The sequence below is a fragment of the Centroberyx gerrardi genome, chromosome 4 (assembly GCF_048128805.1).
Source record: "Centroberyx gerrardi isolate f3 chromosome 4, fCenGer3.hap1.cur.20231027, whole genome shotgun sequence".
In the NCBI taxonomy this organism is placed as follows: Eukaryota; Metazoa; Chordata; class Actinopteri; order Beryciformes; family Berycidae; genus Centroberyx; species Centroberyx gerrardi.
This window is the reverse complement of record NC_136000.1, coordinates 30974496-30997516: the sequence shown is the minus strand read 5'-3', so window position 1 is coordinate 30997516 and position 23021 is coordinate 30974496. Positions and strand designations below refer to the sequence as shown.

Genomic DNA, 23021 nt, shown 5'->3' with positions numbered 1-23021 from the left:
GAGAGACGCTTTAAATGAGGTCATTGGCACTAATTCATCCTCTTGAAATGTTTGGACCTCCAGCATAATGCAGGTGTCCAACAGCGAATCGCTGCTGCGGGAAAGCTTTACCAAGTGTGTTCTCTTTTCAGCTGGCAACCAGAGGCAATGCTTTTGTGACACTATGTATATTCACATCTAAATTAGAGCCTAATACAGGATAGATGCGGGATGACTGTCACCATGGCTACCACTGCATCAATCCTATATTAGTACTACAGTGGTAGCCATAGTAACAGTATTGAATACCCCTCCCCTACTAGTGGTAGGATAGTAAAAAAACAAAAATAATCACAGTGGTAGTAAAAAGATCCCAAGTCTTACCCATTAGCTGGGTCCAGCGCTAGAGATCGCGGGTTGTCCAGAGACCGTGGGTTGTCTAGATCCTTACAGACCAGGACCTGGCGGTACTGGCCATCCAGCCGGGCCACCTCGATGCGGTTGGTGCCGGTGTCTGCCCAGTAGATGTTGCGACCCATCCAGTCCACCGCCATGCCTTCCGGGTAGTCCAGTCCGAACTCAATCACATGCTCCACGGAGCTGCCGTTCATGTACGCTCTGCTGATGGTCTGAGAGAGAAAGAGAGAAACGCCGTGTGAGAGAGAAAGAGAGAGAGCACTAACTCCCAAAGTAATTAGGCTACTATACATTTTTCATAGAAATATGTAGAGTAGCACTGGTCCACCACCTGTTGTACTGTATAGAAGGTGACATTACCTGGCACCAAAGACCAGCCAATAGCAGATGGCCAGTTCAGTACCCTACTTTTCACCATTAGATGTCAGGTTTCACCACAGATTTGGGTTTGGGGTTTAGTTACTCTTTCATTTATCTGCCAAAGCCAAAGTTTAACAGGATTTGGTGATAATTTTGGAACCTGACTATATAGGTACACAGAACCCTACTAAAACTACAAATCCCAGCACACCTTGGCCTGTATGTCCGTCCAGTATATCCTCCTTTCAGAGACATCGAAGTCGAGAGCGGAGGCCTCTTTAACTCCAGTCAGAGGAATGGCCACGTCGTTGCTGTTGGTGCCCAGAGAGATACTCCTGATATTGTCCCTGGGAGGAAAATAGCATGAGAAAAAGTTGCAAATCTTACTTTTTTCCTATCGCCATTATTGCCCATGAAAAGTCTATACCTACTGATGACTTATTCCAAAAAGTGATCAAATTAAACATCTTCTAGCAGACTCTAACTTAGATTTTCTATGTTTGTCATAGACATGGCTCCATAAAAACTCCCCATCTTCTGCCTTACATATCCCTGGCTATAATGCCTTCAGGAAAGATAGAGCTGAGGGTAGAGGTGGGGGGTTGTTGTTTTATATTAACGATCACATATCATGTAAAGAGATTCAATGCTCTGTTGAGAATGACCTAGAATGTATTTGTCTAAACATCACACTGTCACCACAAATGTCCTTCATCCTCATTGGAGTGTACAGACCACCCTCTGCAAAATCTGTATTTCTTGAGAAATTATATGCTATACTTAGGGAATGCAGCCCAGGGAAGGAAGTAATTATTATGGGTGATTTTAATATCAACTGGGAAGACAAGTCAGGTAAAAAGGCACTGAAACAAATCACAAATAAATTTGATCTCACACAGCTAGTAAAGGGACTACTACTAGGATAACTTCCTCATCTAGGACTCAAATTGACCTGGTATTCAGCAACAAACCTGAGAGAGTAATTAAATCTTTCAACATGGTTACAGGTCTGTCTGATCACAACCTAATCCTCATAGCCAGAAAGCTCACTAATAATCGGTCCTACTTGTCTTCTAACACAAAGCCTTGCCAATTCAGAATACCTAAGAGTGATGTATGTGAATTTGAAAACGCAGTCAAAAACATCAACTGGAACGAACTATCTGGTACAAATGTGGATGCTGACACACGTGTTTCTATCCACAATTCAAAATACAACAAAACAATTTCTAAAGAAAAGCAAATTTAAAGGTGACAGTAAATATACTCTCCCCTGGATTAATGGTGATATACGGAGACTAATGAAGGAGAGAGACCATGCCCTGCGAACCTTTCTTAAGACTAAGTTATTGACTGACAGACACATTTTCACTTCTCTAAGAAACAGGGTAACAAAGGACATCCGAGTAGCTAAAGCAAACTTCTTTGTTAGTCTGATAGGTGAAGCTAAGGGAAATCACAAACAAATCTGGGACAATTTAAAAAAGCTAACAGGGAAATGGCATAATAATACAACAAAGCAGCTGGAGATTAAAGAGAATGGCTCCCTGATTGAAGGGCCAGTAGAAACTGCAACTCTCCTCAACTCCTACTTTGTGAATTCTGTTAAGATGACAGTACACATCAATCAAACTGGACCTCTAGTTCCATCACCGATAGATATCTCTCAACCAGTCTTCTCTCTGATGGAGGTCTCTGAATCTAAAGTTAATACAATTCTGAACTCTCTTAAAAACTCTAAATCAAAAGACATGTTTAGACTGGACTCCCTCTTTCTAAAAAGGCATACCGATTCATTCACTGAACCAATAACAAAGATAATTAATGCCTCTATTAAAGAAGGGAAGTTTCCGAAGGACTGGAAGTCAGCCATCGTTGTGCCAGTTCATAAATCAGGAGACCCGACTGATGTGAGCAATTACAGGCCTATTAGCCTATTATTTTACCCGTCATCTCCAAAATCGCAGAGAAATGTGTTGCTGAACAGCTGACCACTCATCTCAACAGTAGCCCTTACACACTGCACCCAATGCAATTTGGTTTTCGAGCCAACCATTCCACTGAGACAGCAAATTGCTTCTTCTTGGAGAACAACAAACTAAAAATGAACAAAGGAGGTGTTGTTGGGGCCATATTTTTAGACTTAAAGAAAGCATTTGATACTGTCAACCACCAAATACTGATCTGTAAACTGGCAAATTTTAATTTCTCCTCTAACGTGCTGAATTGGATGAAGTCCTATCTTGCAGGCAGAGTTCAGTGTGTAAGGGTGCGTAGTGAAACATCACCCTTCCTGAGTAACAAAATGGCTGTGCCCCAGGGATCCATCCTGGGACCTCTCCTGTTCAGCTTATATATAAATGATCTACCATTGGCCTGCACAGGGTGTGAAGTTCAGATGTATGCAGATGATACCGTAATCTATATCCATGCAAAAACCAAAGAACAAGCAGCTTCTAAACTTAGTGCAACAATGATAAATGTAAACAAATGGCTTGATGATTCACACCTGTTTCTTAATGTTAAGAAGACTGTTTGCATGTTTTTTACAAAGACACGCTCTGCATCTGCCTGTGATCCCAAAGTCTATGTGTCTGGAGAGATCATCCAAGTAGTCTCTCATGTTAAATATCTCGGTATTATCCTCGACTCCACCTTATCCTTCAAAAAACAAGTGAAGAAAGTAATGCAAATAACCAAATATAACCTGGTTAATTTTAGGTATATAAGAAACTGCCTAACAACTACAACAGCAAAATTATATATGAATGCAATGATCATCCCCCACTTAACATACTGTATGACAAGCTGGACTCAAGCAAAAGGTACAACACTGAAGCCCATTCTCTCTCTGTACAAGCAGGCTCTCAAAGTGTTAGACAGAAAACCCAATACTTACCATTACTGCAATATTCTTGGCAAATATGACATCCTTAGCTGGGAAAATCTAATGAAATACACTGACACCTGCCTGATGTTTAAGATCCTAAATGGCAAGGCTCCTCCACCACTTAGTACTTTTATTAAGCAGAAAACTTCAAACAACAGATCTACAAGATCTGCTCTGAGAGGGGACTGTGTAATCCCTTTCAGGTCCAGCTCCTTCAGCCAATCATGCTTTTCTGTAAGAGCTTCTCAATTGTGGAACACCTTACCGACTGAAATAAGAAACTGTATCACCTACCACACCTTCACACAAAGTCTCAAGGCCTGGCTTTTGAAAAGTCAGACGCGAACATTTCTAATCTACATAGTACATTGCTCATTTTATGATTATCGTTGTTATTACTGGCTAACCTGCTGCTAACTTGTCCCATGTCCTTTGCCCGTTGCCAGGCGGCCAGCTTTGCATGGCTTAGGTATGTATGGAATATCTACTAGTATTTTATTAACAATTTGGTAACATTTTATCAAGATCAACATAATGATTGCTGTATTTTATTTATGTTTACTGGTTATTGCTGCTCTGCATGTCTGCATGTATCAAAAGTTGGTTGTGGTCAGTATTGCTTGGCTGTGTGTTGTTGCTTCGTGTTGCTTGCATGGCTATATGTGCCGAAATGGTGTTTGTTGTTGCTGCATTGTTGTGCTGATGTTTTGCTGTTTCCTGTTGCTCTGCATGGCTTGTGCTCTGTCTTGAGAGTTCTTGTTTTGTTGCTGTTGCTGTCTCTATGGCGTCTTATTGTCTTCGTTCTGTAAATTTTATCACTTTATAGGTTTTAAAACATCTCGCCAAAAGGACTGCAGTTGAAAATTAGCCAGCTGGCTAACACTGGCACATTTACAGCTAGCGACAGTTTCAGCTCTATTGCAGCTACCTGTTGGTGAAGAGCAGGAAGGCCTCCGGCACCACACAGGTCTGGAGGTCTGACAGCAGCTCCATGCCCATGGGACAGGCACAGCCGACGCCCTGCAAACGCCAGAAACAAAGATGGCTGCACCCTCCGTTATCCACCGCGCAACCGTTTGTACCTGGAACGAGATGGAGGGAAGGAGGGAGAGAAATATGACATGTTATATGATTAAGAATGACCAGATTTCCACACAGCTTTATCTCATTGCGACGGGAACTGAGACTCTATGCCTTCCTTACCATATGTCTCGGCCACTTTAGTAGCCTTTAGCCCCATTAAATCGGGCAGCTGATCGATGATGATCTCTCGTACGGCCGTGCCCTTGTGGACCCTCTCGATGCTGCGCCTTTGCCAGTCGGTCCAGTAGATGTAATCGCCGAGCAGGGTGAAACCGAAGATGTGAGGCAGCTTGTCCTCCAGCAGAGTCTGTCTGTTGCTGCCATCCACGTTGATCACCTGAGACGGGGAGAGAGAGAGAGGAAAAAGAGCTTAAATACACATTCTTCCTGGTCAAATAAGTTGCCGACTCTGCCTAGATCTAAGAGAAAACAGCATTTCCCTACAGGGAGCGATAGAGGAGCACACATGAGTGCAGAGATCCGGGGTAGCAGGACAAGGAAAGGTGGAGTAAGGGAAGGAGAAAAGGAGAAGAGAGGGAGGGTAAGAGGCAGGGAGGAAAGAGAGCAGAGTCAGATATTCATAGCTGAAAGGTGAGGCACAGGAACTAATGACTAATGGGAGGAAAAAGCCAGAAAACAGGGGATGTCCAGAGGAAATGAAGAGCGCTGTGTCCAAAAATAACTGGCATCTACGGGGGGTGAGGGGTGTGGTTGGGTGGGAGAAACAGAAAATGAAAAGGGACTTAAACTTTAAAGTAACGAAACCGCAATTAGAAAGGCAGCTACACAGGTGAGTCATTTTGTCATTGAGTCAAGTTGAATGCCAATTAGCAGTATGAGTCGGCTTTAAAAGAGGTCTATCACTCACCACTTTCCTATGGACACTTAAAAAGGATAGATGCTAAATCGTTGCTAAACTGATGCTCTGTCAACTCAGTTTTCAGCAAAGTAACAATTTTATCATTATTATTATTAAATCACCAGCAATAACAGATGTGTTGAGCTCACTGGATGCCATTTTGTCAGCCAGGAATTTGCATGCACACACTTGGCATGCTCAAGATTTAAACAATCTCACACAAGAAAACAGTGAAATGAAGCACACTGAGACACACACACACACAAAAACACACACTCCACTCTTTCACCCCCCCCTCTCACTGTGTGACTGCCGCCCTCCCTTCTTTTCCTGTGTGTGTGTGTGTGTGTGTGTGTGTGTATATCAGTCACAAGGCATCTATTACTAGGCTGCTGAAAACTGATACAGGCACCGCTGCCAACGAATGCCCCGCTGTGTGTGTGTGTGTGTGTGTGTGTGTGTGTGTTACAAGCAGAAAGCGAGAGCTGCAATTGAAAAGTCTGCAATTAGAGCTTGTGTCCACCCCTCCTCTCCACTGCCTGTACTATTACTGGACACAAGGCGACCGAAATAGACACAACCTTTTATTTTAGACACACTACAGTCAGCTGCAGCCTCTCTGTGTGTGTGTGTGTGTGTGTGTGACCACAGGCTGCTAAAACTCCTTCAGTGCACCATGCCATAGATTTTACAAGTGTGAGGAATTCTGTTGGGCAGACTGCTACGCTATTCTTACACAACAAACAGATAAGCTTAACCTATATGATTAGAAATGGTTTGGTACAGTACAGTTAATGTACAATAATACAGCAAGCCTGCATCTAGTGGTATCTATTGGTTTCAGTGAGTAATAATAACAATGCTAACAGGCCATTTTTCCAGTTAACAACATTCCCATATAGAAATGTTTCCCCCCACAATGTGACAGGGGAAACAAGATGTTATATATGGAGCCGATATTGGCCTTTCATTAAAAATCAGATCTGGCGCAGTCAGTGTGCTCCACCTCTGATGTGATGGATATGATGCAATAGCATGCTCATATCCGGTATTAATGTATTAATCATTAAGTATTTATGCCTATACCATTGCTAAGCCAAAAGTTCGTTTCCATGTGTTTTTGTGAATTGAGCATATAGGCCTACATTCAGTGTTCTAAATGGGTAACATGTTTTAATAGAAATTCAGATTAACAGAGCACGTATAAATGTTTTTGTGTGTGTGTGTGTGTGTGTGAATAAACACAATGAAATAGATCTCAAATTCAGTTTGGCCTTTTAGTTTTTAGACCAGTCGGGTAGTCGCTTACAATAAACAGCAATACTATTAAACGCAACTCCCATCTCTAGAACAGAGTGCTGGTTTGTTTTAATGAGTCAGACTGACTGAAGTAACTGAATGACTGAGTCATTTATCCAGCTTTGGCTCAAAGTGTTGACAGCTGGCTGTGCCCCTTGGTTTCAATGGGAAATGCTAATAATGCTCAGAAACCATGCTTAGGGAAACAAAATTCAGAAACCTTTTCCCAACCATGTGACAAATGTTTGGTGAAGGACATTAACTGAGTGGAATTCAAAATGTTAAGGTATCCCTTCGATAGAGCCTTGCGACTGTTGTGTGAGTGTATGAGTAACAGCCATATAACAGTGTGCATTGTTAGTGAAAGGGCACTTCACACAAAGACTTCCTCTTTCATCAATTACACTTCCTGCATGGCACAGGGACTGGCCGTGTGTGTATGTGCTGTGGTCATCAGTGGTGGAAGGAGAAGCAACATATCCTCCTCATGTAAAAGTGCTGTTACTTCATTGACATTTTACTGAAGCAGAAGTAAAACTACTCGCTTCACAAAATACTGTTGATAATAAGCTGGTCTTGAGTTGGGCTGTCACTTTTTAGTAACTTTTTAAAAACTTCAGTTACATAGAAAGGTACAATCTATAACTTTAAACTATATCTACACAACAGAAAGCCCATAGGATGTGTGACAAAACCAAGTTTCATTCAACAACATTCACCCTGAAGGGAAAGAGGGGGAGAGAAGTGTGCAGAGAGGAGGAGGAAATGAGATGAGGGGGGTAAAGAGGAGAAGAGTGGAGTCTGGGGAATAGAAAGGAAAGGGAGGGGGTAGATAGGAGGGTGGGGAGTGGGATAAAAAGGAACGGATGGGGTTAAAGGAGGCAGAGGGGGAGGGAGAAGGGGAGAACGGAGGAGAGAATATACATCGGCATATTATTAGAGAGAGAGAGAGATGGAGGAAGAGAGAAGAGTGGAAAGGAATGAGAGTTGGAAAAGCGACGATTACAACAGGAGTTGAGATGGAGAAGAGAGTGGGTGGAGGGAGAGAGAGAGAGAGAGAGAGAGACAGCAGAAGGCGCAGTAACGCATGGCTGCCAATAGACACTGGCTTCTCTGTCCACAACACACACACACACACACACACACACAGTGAATGGTCCATTAGGAGTTGAAACTCCAAGACTCCAGACTTCCAGCAAACTACAGAACCCAGTTTAGAGCTTAAAACTTCCAGACCCTCACTAGGCTTGGGCGATATCCAAAATGTAATATTGCAATACTGTCCCACCAAAATTTTGCGATAAACGATATTATCGTATATCGTTGCTTTTTTTTTTTTTTTTTGTCAGGTTTTTTGGTGGGGCTTATTTTATTTCTTTTCTTTCAAATTACATCAGATTTCTAGGCTATAATAATAATTATTATTAGCAGCCTAGAAATTTGCACTAACTATGCAAGCATTGGAGGAAACGATGGCCATTTGGTATAATTTGCTCATTCCTGCTGTTTCCAGAAAAATGGGCTGATTGTGGAAAACAGAACCCACTTGAATTAAAAAGATACATTTTTCACTTCAAGTATGATTTTTTTTTTTACTATCCTACAACTAGTAGATTATAGGTTTATAAGTTTAAGCTTGTACAATGGTGATCTAAGGGGAATATTGCGGGAAATGTCGCGATATTCATACATTTCCAGAAAGTTGCCTGTTAAAATCTCAGGAACGGCTGGGAAAATGTGGGTGGAGAAAGAGAATGAGTGACACTCTCAACAACTAGTGTCGAGGTTCCCTTGAGCAAGACACTGAACCCTCAACTGCTCCAGTGGAGCTGCTCAGTGACCACCAGTAGAAGACTGTGGTTGTACTGGGCAGCTCCCAGTGTGAATGTGTGGAACTGTATGACTGTGAAGCTGGGTGCTACTGGAAAAGAGCATGGAGCTGAGTCGACTTTCTCAATATCAATATGTCATCAATAGACAAAACCTGGAGAATTAAAGATTGACTTCATAAAGCATTTGCTCAAATGTACAGAACAGATCCAGTTTTGACTTGATTTTGTCATGGAGTATTAATTCCACAACTCACATTACTGTGTTGTTACAAGTTCAGTGTATTAAAATAAAGTGTTCTGCACTGCACTACTCTGTTTTTTCAATGCAGATTAAAGTATGCACTTGCACCTTTACTTTTTGATCTGTATTGAAAAGAAGAAAAAAATGCAATCATGAGGTAAGCACAAGCACCAAGCTTAAGCTTGATCAACTAGAGGGTGAGTGAGTTAATAAGTTATTAATCAGTGAATGCCACAATCTTTAAATGATTTTGGTGAAATTGACTACATGGGTGTCCACCAAGTGATTAAAGTGATTAAATCTAGAACCCATCCATCAATCCATTCATCAAATGTCTATACCATCTCATGTCTAAAACAAAAAACCAACAAAATGGCTGTTATTCAGTATGGAAAAAATAGAATTCTTGATGTGATGAGAAACCATGTAGCCAGCTATCTGTTTTGTGAGCACTGATTTAAATTTCTATTCTGGGGGGGGGGGGGGGGGGCGGCTGGGTCAGAAAAACAAACAGAAAAAATAAACCCTTCACTTTGATGGGCCTCTGATCCAAGGGGGGTTCCTGACCCCTCCACAAAAAACCTATTCATTTATCACTGTGACACAATTAGACATGGCCATCTCAAGTGAAAAGATGGCCGAGAGACTCCTTTTCTCCTCTCTCTCCTCCTCTCTCGCTCGCTTCTTTCTCTCTGCTGGCTTTTTCAGGAAGAATTATGTGCTGGGAGTGTGATTTTTTTTTTTTTTCTCTCCCTCTTTTCTCATTTCGGGTGTGAGAATGTCTCGTTTCTTGATGGACGGAGAGAAAAAGGACAAAAAGACAGAAAGAGCGCAAACAGAAACATAACAAAGGTCTCATCCGACACGCAGGGAGAAGTCAGACCGTCGCAGGACAGTTCACATACGCTCTCTTGTGCACACGCTCAGATAAACATGAGGACACACACACAAGATGAATGGGGTGACTGAGGGAAGCGGCGGGGCTGGACAGTATTTCACCCAGCACCCCGACACCCTGCGCCCAACAGCTACAGTAACCTTGGTATTCACAAAAATCTTTGACCGCTCCCTGTCCACATCCAAAATTCCCATCTGCTTCCAGACATCCACTATCATTTCCATTCTAAAGACCAAGATCACCTGCTGCAGTGGCGACAGATGGATGGCAGCGTCTTCAGTAGTAATTAAGCGCCTTGTCTTACAGTGTCTCCTCCAAGACTTAAGAGTGTCATTCAAATGGCTGAGATGGTAGACCTCAATTAAAAACTTGCGTGATGCCAGAGCAGGAAATGATGGAGATGGCTTCTGACCCTGGCCACCCAGACAACCTCAAGTTTGACATCCTACCCTCTGGAAGACTTTGTACTGCATGTGAGGTCCTGCCATGTTCTGGAGCTGTCCTGTAATGCATCACCGCCCGACTGACAAAGTTAAATCCTTGTGCACTCAATGTACCTGGCATACAAAGGCAAAATTCTGATTTTAGGTGTCTCTGGTTTGTTTGTGTGTGTGTGTGTGTGTTAAACTGAAGTCATCCTAGGCCAAAAGAAGGTCCAGCATCTTCATGTGCTGTTGTATCTAAGAGCCTGTAGTATTTTCACTAGGTCCTTGTTGAAGTGCCATGTCTGAAAAGCCTGTGGTAGTAACCTTTATAGTAAGTTACTGCTGCTGCTGAAGCTAGTTTTCACTGCAGTTGCATTGGAAGATTGATTTTTCCATTTCACTACAAGTCAAATAGCTTGTGGAAGCGTTTGGCTAGCTAGCAGAAGATTCATTTCAAGTACCCTGGTTTCCTGATAAGGTAAGTCGTGTCATTTTATAACATTAGATTGATTTTAGGTTTTGCATAATTTTGGTTGGAATTCTTCATTGGAAGTGGGTTTAATCTTTTGTTGAGGATGTAAAGTAATACAGGGTGTAAAGTAGGCCTTCATAAGTGTATTGTGTCATTAGTATATAATTTTGGAGTTAGGGTTACATATTTTAGGGCTGTCATTTGCATGTCATTTGATGATTTTAATGATAAGATTTACATAACATGAAATGATGACATGAAAGCAGGGCTCAATGAACAGACAATTTGTTCCAAACAGATGGAGATTCTATCCAGAGTAAAAATCTGCAGTTTGAAAAAGACTTTTTCTGCAATATTCCTCAACCTTTAAAAACAAGGTCAAATGTACAGTTTTAACAATTCATGGAAAAACAGGGAGAGTAAACTTAAACTTGGCACTGAAGAACATTATTGGTGATTTTATTTGTCATTGTTCTATTTGCAGGCAGGTGGCTTTCAAAAACTTGAAAATGTGGCGATGGCGTTTTGTGTGTTTTTGTTTGCAAGTGTTCAGCCTGATCACCATCAGCTGTAGCCATTCGCCATTGTTGGTTGTCATGTTTTTGTGCTCAAGGCGCTATAGAAATAAAGTTGACTTGACCATCTACTCTGTCTCTCTAATCCTTAAGGGATGCATTGGATACACACACACACACACACACACATACAGCTGTGGGCTAGTAGCTGCTACTGCTTGCTCACCACAACAGTGCTTATAGCAGACCGCGACATTACCATGCTAATAAGACACATAAGATCAGCCACAACACACACACACACTCGTGCACACAAATACACAGATGTGGGCCAGAGGCTGAGCTCCCAGAGGAAATGAGACATGCAGCTACTGTCACTTTGTGGTAACAGGGATGGAGCAGAGAGAGAGAGAGACGGGGGGAAAGAAACAGGAGGGAAGAAAGAGGGAAGAGAGAGAGCTGGCAGAAGACAGTGGAAACTCTGAGCAATATCAGGTGTTTCTGTTATTTCTCTATCCTGACAGCTTCACACACACACACACACACACACACACACACACACACACACACACACACACACACACACACACACACCAGTAACAGTAGCAGCAAACAAACTGTGAATACCAGGCTGACTAAATGAAGCGCTCCTTATATTTGCTTGTTTTGGAGTACTTAAACTTTATTGAAGGATTCTATTGACAGGGAGTATGGTTGACATCTTTCTTGATGAGACAGTGTAGATTAGCTGAAACTCTGCTTCAGCATCATATTTTCTATTATGTCATGCTGCATTTTAATCCATCTGCTCCAGGCTTGGCAGCCAATCACCACCTATTTCCTCTTTGGGGATATCTAGCTCTTCTAAACTTTTTGTGCAGATGTCATTAGTTATTAGAAAATCACCATCAGGAAATTTTCAACTTGTCTTCATTTTGTTATTAAAAGGCCAACATCAGCCTGATATATTCGTCTAACCCTAGTTTAATTTGTCACACTTCTGGACAACTTCGTTTGCATGCTGGTTCTGCCAGGGAATTGGGAGCTTATATGTTTGTGTGTGTGTGTGTGTGCGTGTCTTCCTCTGGTTGCCTGCTCCATCATTACCACAGCCAGTGTTTTAAAAGGAGGCCCCGGCGTTTTATAAAGCCGTCTCAAATCGTCTTTCACGGCCCTGAGAGGGGGACAAAGCGCCGGGGCAGCGCAGAGCTACTCGGAGGCCGACGTTCAAACAAAAACTTTATTTCAATCTTTTCTCTAAATCTATATTGATCCTCTCGGCTACGCGCGATCTGCCAGGCAACTATCAGTGAGCGGAGCGGAGCCAAAACCATCGCTTTGTCTCAATAAAAGCATTCAAAGAGAGAAAGTCAAGGAGAGAGTTTGCCGTGCAAGCATAAATATCACTTCTGGTAAACATCAATATGCTGCGTTGATGATGCACATTAAGTAGATATTTTCTGTTCATTTCTTTGTGTCAGTATGTTCTGATGTTATTTTGCACACCCTCGTGATGCTGTATTTCATATATTTTCATACTTTTCACTCATATAGTTATACTTAACGCATTCCAGTGTTGTGTTTTTGCTCTTTTTCTTATATTCTGTTTTTATTTGCTGTATCCTAATACTGTTTTCCTGCTGCAACAACTCAATTTTGACACCAGGATCAACATTAAAGGCTAATCTAATCTAATCTTATTTAACACGCAATGGAAAACAAAACTGCTGCTTGACAGACAGTAGTGAGTCTTTCAGTCATTTGACATCCATGGTTTATTTGTTAGATGGTCGGCCAAGTGATGCAGCTTCTTTTCAACATTTTACATATAGGTTATTATTGGGAAACATTGGGAAGTATGGCCCAAAACAAGCAGTGTGGTGTTAGAGTGACTTCTCAGTTTAGCTGGATGGTTATGGAAACAAGACACAGTCAAGAAGACTGCCTATTGAAACAAGATGCTGGGCCTTAACCAGGGGAAATTCCACCATATACACCTCCCTGCTCTCTAAACTCCACCTCTCTCTCTCTCTCTCTCACACACACACACACACACATGCAGATACCATATGGCTCCACAGTGTAATTGAATGGCGCTACGCACGGTCAATCTGCATAATCACACAACAAAGCAGCCGTTTTGTGTGTGTGTGTGTATGTGCAGAGAAAGCAACACATCAGTCAAAGCAGCCAACACTCGCACACGCACACACACGCACACACACACACGCTCACTTCTTTTGAAAGGAGGGGGTCTGTGCGGTAACTTCAGAGGGTTTTTTTTCCACTGTGGAGGGGGTGGGGTGGGAGTGACGAGGTTGCAGAGGGGGAGTCAGATTTCTTTAAAAAGACTTGAAAACAGACGGAGAAAAAAGGAAAGAGAGAGAGAGAGAGAGAAAGATCTCCATTCCTTCACTGTTCAGAGAGAAAGTCTTCAGTCTCTGGGCCGGTCATTTATCATTCTCTCTCTTCTCTTTTCGCGAAGGTAAAATGTTGGACGCTGTTCAGTTTCCAGCTGCATCGCAGGCTCACGTCACACACACACACACACACACGCACATGCACATACACACGATTCTCACAAACATTGCTCTTGTTTGATGTTGAGGTTGATCACTGAAATGAATTATTCTCATAAAATACAATCCAAACATCCAAGTACAATACATGTACACGATATAGCCAATTACAATTGACATATTGCTTATCATGCTATATACTGACATATTAGAAATGAATTGCTAAGGGACATGAAGCCCAACTGTGTTAAGATAACTGATAACTGGATTTAAGACATTTGAAAACACTGTAAGGCTTTAAATTCAGTTAATACATTGTAAGATTTTTCTGATTTTTTAATATTAAAATATAATATTGATCCAATTAGGCAGTTTTGTATCGAGCATGGTGGAGAACTAATTAAATTATTGATAGAAAGCAGCTTACAGGGGCTATAAAGTGTAATAGTTAATTACACTTTATAATTAATTTATTATTAATATTAATTATTTTTAATTAGACACATTTTGAAAGCTGAGATACTTAAATTCTAAAATTCAAAACAGGAAATCCTACTTATTTAAGACTCCAGTCCATTGCTGTAGTGTTGAAACACTGTCACACCACTGCTGGCTTTGTTTATGTTTTGATTCACTGGTTTGGAGTCAGTTCTTTCACTCTCCAAATGGTCAACTGAGCTGTTGATACAGGGACTGACAGTATCTGACAGGGCTAAACCTATATATCAAGCCCATACTGGTCTTTTACTAAAATCATAATATCATAAATCGGCCATTATTATTATTACTATTATGGTTTTTAATGAAGAGTTTTAGTGTTCTATGGTCTAAATGCTGTTTCAGAAGCTTTTCCACCCTGACAAGAATACAATACAGAATACTTGGAATTTTCTGGCATGAAAATGGTCAAATTTAAAGATATTGACTATCTATTGACTATCGGCAGCTTCAGGTCAAAATGATCTGTATTGGCCATCAAAAGGTCAATGGCTATTTGAACCCTGACATGGGATTTACATGTATTCAATAGTTGTAAAAGGTTTCATTGTAAGCACTGAAGTAAAAATAATAACTGAGTTGCACTCGGTTATTAAAACTTTTTCTTCAAGCTTTAACTAGGCTGTGAATACGCACATTTTAGCCTACATACATGTATAATAACATTGGGCAACATCAGCCAGCACACACACACACACACACACACAAAAACAGGCAGATGCACAATGCAAACGTCTTCACACCCAGAAGCAATTTCTTTTCAACAAGAGAAAAAAGGGCTGAAAAGTGAAAAAAAAAGCCCTTTGAGATGGGTCCTTTCACCCTGACAGAGAGAGAGAGAGAGAGAGGGAGAGAGAGAGAGAGGGAGCAACCTCCCCCTTTCAATTGGTAAGCATTCAGCCAGAAAGCCCAGGCATTCACATTTCTGTTATTTCTTTCTCTTTTCTTCTCTCTCTCTCTCTCTCGCCCTCTCTTTCTCCGTCTCTCTCTCTCCGTTGTGAAAACAAGGTAAACACTGCTAAACCAGTCCAGCTCTGCAGACAGCAGAACAACCACCAAATCACAGTGAGGACAACCAAAACAACAACGCAACAAAATCAGAAAAAAAACCCAACAAAGATGCACAACAAGAAAGAGCAGAAACAGAGAAAAGACAAATAGAGCAGATCAAAAGACGACACAGAAGAAGAGAGACAAAGTGAAGAGAGAATAAAAAAAGAGGAAAGCATTATTAATGAGCAGTCTATGATGAAGAGAGGCGGTTGGTGTTATTCGCAGTGGAGTGGAGGAGGAGGGAGGAGGAGAATGGAGGACGCCCGCGTTAGGAGGAGCTGTAGGAGTCTTGGTGAAAGAAGGGGAAGGGCAACGAGGAAAACCAACCCCCCCCTTCTCCTCCTCCTCCTGACCTCCCTTCATCCTCCTCTGCAGGGACCTCCTGGGCTCAAAAGCATTTTTTCTTACCATTCCCAACTTTTTCTGCATTGTGTGGTGTTACAGCCTCAATTCAAATTGTTTCAAATTCGATTTTTTTTTGGCACTGATCTACACACAATAACCCATAATGGGGATGCGCATTAAAGCTGCTATATGCACATTTTTCACATTAAAATACCAATAAATACATAGGATACATTCTACATTATCTGTCTGAGTCTGTCCGAGACCCTGTGTGTTCGTACCTAAATCCTGACATTGGCTTTTCAATGATGTTGGAGATGTTTTGGGGCAGGTATCATGGCCAGCAGTGAGCCGGTTGTGGCTACCAAGGTGAGGCTAGCAGCCACAGAGCAGGAGGAACAACAATGGAGGAAAGCAGGAAGGAAGTAGTACAGTACAGTGAAGCTAAATGTTCAAAAACCATGAACATCTCTTTTTCTCTGCATTCCTCTTGTCTCAACACATTGGAACTACACACACACATACACACACACACACAAAAGACTAATACTCAGCAATTTGACTTCAGCAACAGTTGGCAGTGTATAAAGTGGTTAAAATAAAATGTGAATGTGTCAGTGGAAAAAATTTATCAGACCAAACCAGACCAGATCAGACCAAACCAGACCAGAACAGACCAAACCAAACCAAACCAGACCAGACCAGACCAGATCAGATCAGACCAAACCAAACCAAACTAGACCAGACCAGACCAGAATATATAATACTAACACAATGGTAGAGCGAGAGGAAAAGGAGCGTGAGTCTATCCAGGTATTATATAACTCTACATTCCTCTGCTAGGCTCGCTATTAAACACACACACGCACAATCTCTCCATTTTCCTTTCTACGTTTCACTGGTCTTGCTCTCCTTCCCAGCTGAGAATGAGCGGGTGAAGCAGTTTTCGGCACTGAATTACCTGTTAGAGCAGACGGGCAGAAAGACAGACACAGACTGGAAGAAATACAACGACCGACAGACAGTCTTTGTCTCTCATCACACTTTTCCACGTTTTTCAAACTGCCAGTGCCTTTTTTACATCAAAGGTGCTATGTGTAGCATTTGTAAACATCAATATGTCATTGTCAAATTAATTGTGAAACAAATGAGACCGTGTTGGAGAAGATTGGTCGCCTCGATCTCACACCCAGCGGCATTGTTAGTGCTAGTGTTTCTCCAAATGAAGACCACATTTTCCATAAACCCCCGTTGCTTCCTGCCGCTCCCCCTCCCTGAAGAGGATAAACATGTTGGAAGTGATTTTTCCATCGGCCTTTCACTCCTTCCGCCATCTGACATTACCAGAAACTCTTAGCAGAAAGCCTTAGCTCTGTTTGTGCTGTAAGAACAGCGCCCTCTTCCTGTTTTGTGCCGTAAAGCAATCTCCCTCTGTGCCATAAAGCATCTTAGCAGATTTTCCACCAAATGCAAAACGGTGGCACGCAATGTAAAATGCAGTGTCGAGACTGCCATTCTTCTCAGTGATGGTCTCGTTGGTTTATGGCAACATAAACAAACAAGTAGGTGTTACTGTGTTGTTGCAGTTTCTCAGTGTTTGACAGTTGGGTATCATCAGCATATAGTGATAGCTACTACAGCTGGTCAGTATGGAAACAAACTGTCTTTTTTATCAGCACATAATGCATTGGAGGCAGCACTTTGTCTATGAAAAAGCAGAATAGTGTGAACACGCCCTTATGAGACTGTGACTGATAGGCTCAAAACAAACATTAGCTTGTTGTTGAGACAGTTACTGGACCTACCTCTATCTTGTCAGTCTTGGCATCTCCCCAGTACAGTTTTCCTGCAGTGTGGTCTATAGCCAGCCCATTGGGCCAACCCAGAGAGCTGTTCAGCAGAACCACCCGGTCCGAACCGTCCAGGTTGGCCCGCTCGATCTTCGGACGCTCGCCCCAGTCTGTCCAGTACATGAAGCTAGGAGAGAGACGGGAACAAAGTGAGAAAGAAAAAGAAGAGGAGGGAGGTATTTCATGTGAAAATTAGTGTCTTGAAAAGCTTCATTGATCGGACACCATGAGAGAGAATTTCTACACGTGGCAATAATTGTATTGTGATCCCTCACGTCTCTGCTTACTACAAGTCCATAGGAAGGGAATGCACACTGAAAAGTGAAAATGTCACCTGCATGTTTCTAAATACATTTTGGAGACATGTCATCATCACTGGAGACATGTGTAACCATTTCACACAGTGTCTGAAAAGTATGGAATCATAGGGAAATCATACGTGACACATTTGCTAAGCTCATTCTGTGAAGGAGGCAGTGATTTCCTTGTGATTCCAGACTTTTTATGCCAACAATTAAATTGTTAAACTCTCATTTCCAATGCAATATACTGTATAATTAAGGCACAGTGTTATACACACACACACACACTTACCCATTAACAGGGTCCAGGACGATAGCTCTGGGTTCATCCAGGTTTTCAGAGATCAAGATTTTCCGGAAGGTTCCATTTAGCCTGGTTACCTAGCGTACCAAATGACACAGTTCAATATTAAAACCCCTCGGAGCACATTTTATTCCCCCCAACCAATTTGTTCACCCGCACTTTTTTTCTTTTGTTGACTGTGATGCCTTTTGTTTCCTAATTAAGAATCACTCCATCTTGCTGTGTGTTTTTTTTCATGTTAGCTGGCACGGGAATGAGCTGCCAACCGCAGCCTTTCAGAATGAACCATAGAGGCCTGAGAGGGACTAACATTTATCAAACAGTACGAAGTGACACATGACCATTCAATGAACCAAGATGTGAAATTCACATACAAAGTGTACTCCTATCCGTCATTTTCAAAGTTATTCTTATCTTATCCTATTCTTATCTTAGTGTCTCCATCTATTTCGTGAATTAACTGGATTTTTAAAGACCAATCCCAATATTTTTGGATTTAAGCTGCCAATAGCTGATATCTTGGGCCAATATTAAATATATTTATATTTGACCATTTTCATGTACTAAACTTTATTCTTGTCAGGGTAGAGAAGCTTCTGAAACAGCATGCCATGGGACACTAAGACTATCCACTGGGGAAAACATAATAATAATAATATCAATAAACCATATAATTGTGTGGAATCTGATCAAAATGTCTCATTAGAATAAGTTCAGGTTAAGAGCATATAAATATGGAATCAATCAAACAGCATCATATCCATCATATCAGAGGTGAACCACACTGAGCATATATCAAGCCAACTACGTTAAATCGACTCTAAATTTCTGACGTACCTCAATCCGGTCCGTGCCGGTGTCGGTCCAGTACAGGTTCCTGGCCACCCAGTCCACAGCGATGCCGTCCGGGTGGTTGACCTCCGTGGTAACCAGCGTCATGGCGTCGCTGCCGTCGATGCGGGACCGCCGAATGGCCTTCACCTCGTCGTCCGTCCAATAGACGTAACCCTCGACCGGGTCATAGTCTATGGCTATGGCGTGGCGAATGTCATCGACCTGCAAGTGCACAGAATAGAATATAAAATAGAGTACGATGGGACGGGATAGAGGTGTGTGTGTGTGTGTGTGTGTGTGTGTGTGTGTGTGTGTACCTGTAGTACTATGTCGGTGAAGTCTGGCAGGTCCAGTGAGATTCTCCTCAGGTCGGTCCGCCGGGCCAAAAGCAAAACCTGCTCTGCTCCTGGACAAGAGAGAGAAATAACATACGGAAGAAGTTAGTAAGAGTTGATTTTTCAGTGACAATTATTTGGAGTAAACCTAAATGGATGATTGCATTTTTTGTGGAAAAAAAATGCGTGATATATCTTATTCACAATAGGTTAACAGATAAAAACAGCTTATTCAGAATATATTAATAGATAGAGAACAGTGTGGTAGGTTAGGCCTAATAAAACAGAAGCACAAATAGCAGCATTTCAGCATTTTCCATGTCTGGAGAAATTTTTCCTCCCGCTGGAAAAATTTCATATGGCACCAAAGCTCACGTCATTAAAATATGGATATCAGGACAGCTTCATTTGCCGATTCGAGTACGAGTGCTTGGGAGCTGGATCACCACCGATCCCCGTACTACAGAAAATATCGATGCATCTCTGGTGAAAATGTTTTTAGGCCTGAGCCGAGCTGTTATCGCTTTCTCGCCTCCTCCCGGCTCCAACCGGTCGGGAAACAAAGGGCTCCGGTGTCCTGAGGGATCCTCCACCTTGTTTGGCTGTTGGCTCCGATTTAAAAGAGGAGCCAAACTCACCTCCTGGGAGACAATTAACTGTTTTTCTTGGTCTCTCACACCTCTGTCTCACTCTAAGATCTCAAATTTATAGCAAATTTATAGCAGTTCAAAGTGCCTTTCTCTCGCTCTGTCTCCCTTTTCTTTCTCTCACAATTCAATTCACTTACTGTATTGTCATGACTGTGATAATGTACATCAGAAACAACAGAGCTGAGATGTTATTTGGTATGAAGACAAGAACAGTACTATGCAATAATGCATACTCTCTTTTTACATAAACTTTTTTTAAATTTAGCATTTATTTCACCAGAAAGTCCCATTGTGATTAAAATTTCAAACATAAAAATAAATTGAGAACATGTAGTTCTGCAAATAATGTTAATCTTTCCCCCTCTTGCCAGCGACAGCCTCGCAACCAATCAGAATCTGGCATCCATCGGCCCCGGCGCCAATCAGATGTGACATTCAGAACGGTCCCATCGTTAACTAAACGACTGGAGTGAGGGAGGACTAAATGAAGGGAAAGAAGGAGAAGGAAGGAGGGAAGGCGTCTGTGCTTCCAGTTTTCTCCTCGCTTGACTTCACTTGAGAAACAAGTCGTTAAAGACCCCCGACACACGCACACACACACACACACACACACACACACACACACACGCTGCTGCTGCCACCACAATAACAAACGCCTTCAATTTAACCAGCCAAGCACAACAAATTAGAAACATGGACGCTTGCTCATTTTCACACACACACACACACACACACACACACACACACACACACACACACAGAAAAACAGGAGGCTGATACAATAGAGTATTGTTGTGTTGATTGTCAACAGTGGCTAAGTGATTGGATTGGATGGCATCCTTCATTCAAACTAACGGACACACACACACACACACACAACCGCAGTGTTGTGTTTTTTGTGGCAGCAGAATAAGGCTCTATTGTTTTATGATCGTGGGAATCAATATGGCGGCCGGTCAGTTTGTGTCCCGCACTGCTAGGAGAGTGCATGTCATTTTTTACTTGAGAGTGTACTGGTGCTGTACTAGTGTGTGATGTAGTGTGTAATCAGATTGGTGTAACTGGGATCCGTACCGGGTTTGCATGTCTTTCTGTCTGGTTTGAGCTGGACTCCGGTGGGACAGGCGCAGCTGTAGAAAGGCTGGACGGGAGAAAGCAGGCAGAGGTGACTGCAGCCTCCGTTGTTCTCACTGCAGGGAGTCTGAACTGCAGCGACAACGACAGAGAGACAAAGAGAGAGACAGAGAGAGAGAAAGAGAGAGAGAGAGAGAGACAAAAGAATGGGAGAATGAAGGAGAAAATATGATTAGCTCCTGAAAAGTTGACATCAACGATTTGATTTGTTATACATCACATATATCTCTATATTTTCATTTATTTTCATACTGCATATGTGCTAATACTTTTCATATTGCACATATTTGATTAATTCATGAAACATTGATTCCTACAACACTAACTTGACCACATCTGATTTTTAATAAAAGACCAAAATCGGCCCCATATGCAGGTCTAACCCTAATATACACAATCACACAAACACAGACTCTCTTCTTACTATAAGGCTGTCTCTGTGGTCCCAGGACTTGGATGTCCATAGGAGAATAAATCCCACTCAGGATCTCTCTGGTTTTGTCCCCGCTGTGTTTGTTGCAGGCGTGGATGGAGCGCGTCTGCCAGTCCGTCCAGTATAAGGTCTCTTCGGACAGCGTTAGCGCGAAAGGATGGGTCAGGGTTCCCTCCACCACCGTTTCACTGGGGGGGGGACAAAACAAACGCACCTTCAGAATGGAAGAGAGGCCTGTGTTTGGCATGGGAGAGTCCTATTCCAAAATGGTATGGTAACACTTTGCATGAGGTGTTCATTCATTCATTCAACTAATCTACCTAAACTATTCTGAATAAACTATTTTCATCTATCAACCTATTTTGAATAAGTGTGAATAAGCTGTTTTTGAGCATCCTTCTATTCCAATATTATAACTTATTATTATGTTATTTGATTGGTTGACGTGATTGGATGAATAAATAAACGCAACCTGTTCCAGTAATTGTTTTTATAAAAGGCTGATTAATAGGCTTAATAGACTCTTCAGTTTGTCACTGGCTTTTCAGTCAGAGGGCCGAGTTCGCCTCAACCACCGTCTGACTGGGGGGAAGAAAACAAACGCACCCTAAGTTCGTTTGCATATGTGGGAATATATATGAAAAACAAGCAATGATGAAGAAACTGTTGTTGGCACTGTGGATTACGTTTAAACAGGTTAAGGCAAAATTAAGTTGAAGGGGGAAAAAAATTTGAAAAAAAACATGAAGGTGTGTGTGTGTGTGTGAGTGTAATTCAGGGTTTTCAGGGTTAAAACACATTTTAGAAACACATGCAGGCACACACATACACACGCATACACAATTGGACACAGGATCAAAGGAGGCTTGTGTTTAGAATATCAATACAGCAGAAACTTGCTTTCATCAATCATGATTTTCGTCCTCTCTCTCTCTGTGTGTGTGTGTGTGTGTGCTGTAACAGCATAGGAGAGCCAACAGTGGTTAAGGTAAAAAAAACATTAACTAATTCCAGATTTCACTGCTCTGTTCAGTTTGTTTTGTGTGCGCGTGTGTAAGTGTGCGTGGGTGTGTAGCTGTTAAAAAACATACAAATTATTTCATTACTCAAAGCTGTCAGGCACATTCAGATGAAAGCCTCTCATTCTAGATAGATAGATAGATAGATAGATAGATAGATAGATAGATAGATAGATAGATAGATTCTACTGTTGCCTTCATTGAAAGTCTGTCTGGATAAATGGCCAAAATGTAAAATGGCAGGAGAAACGCTGAGAGGATGATGGATGAACGCTGGATGGATAAAAAGAGAGAATGATAGGATTGGGAGAAAGAGGGATGATGGATGGACCGAAGGAGGGAAGGAAAGAGTGTTTGAGCTGAGAGAGGGAGACGTTTTGGGAGTGTGTGCGGAGCAGAGTGTGTGTTTTGACTGGGGCCTCCGCACCACAGCTCTGTTTGTGTTGGACAACTCTGTCATACTCTCTCTATCTCT

At 42.0% G+C, this 23021-nt stretch overlaps 1 protein-coding gene across 1 annotated transcript in view; it reads right to left on the bottom strand.

Moving 5' to 3' along the window:
- The window catches only part of lrp5 (low density lipoprotein receptor-related protein 5), a 47738-nt gene that overhangs the window by 8971 nt on the left and 15746 nt on the right, over positions 1 to 23021 (bottom strand). The window contains exons 6-15 of the mRNA XM_071915072.2: positions 21519 to 21715; positions 21035 to 21166; positions 19293 to 19381; positions 18979 to 19197; positions 18130 to 18218; positions 17491 to 17662; positions 4850 to 5066; positions 4575 to 4728; positions 968 to 1103; positions 364 to 608 (exon numbers count right to left, since the gene is read on the bottom strand). Of these exons, the coding sequence (XP_071771173.1) occupies positions 364 to 608; positions 968 to 1103; positions 4575 to 4728; positions 4850 to 5066; positions 17491 to 17662; positions 18130 to 18218; positions 18979 to 19197; positions 19293 to 19381; positions 21035 to 21166; positions 21519 to 21715 (1650 nt within the window). The remainder of the gene's footprint in view (positions 1 to 363; positions 609 to 967; positions 1104 to 4574; positions 4729 to 4849; positions 5067 to 17490; positions 17663 to 18129; positions 18219 to 18978; positions 19198 to 19292; positions 19382 to 21034; positions 21167 to 21518; positions 21716 to 23021) is intronic.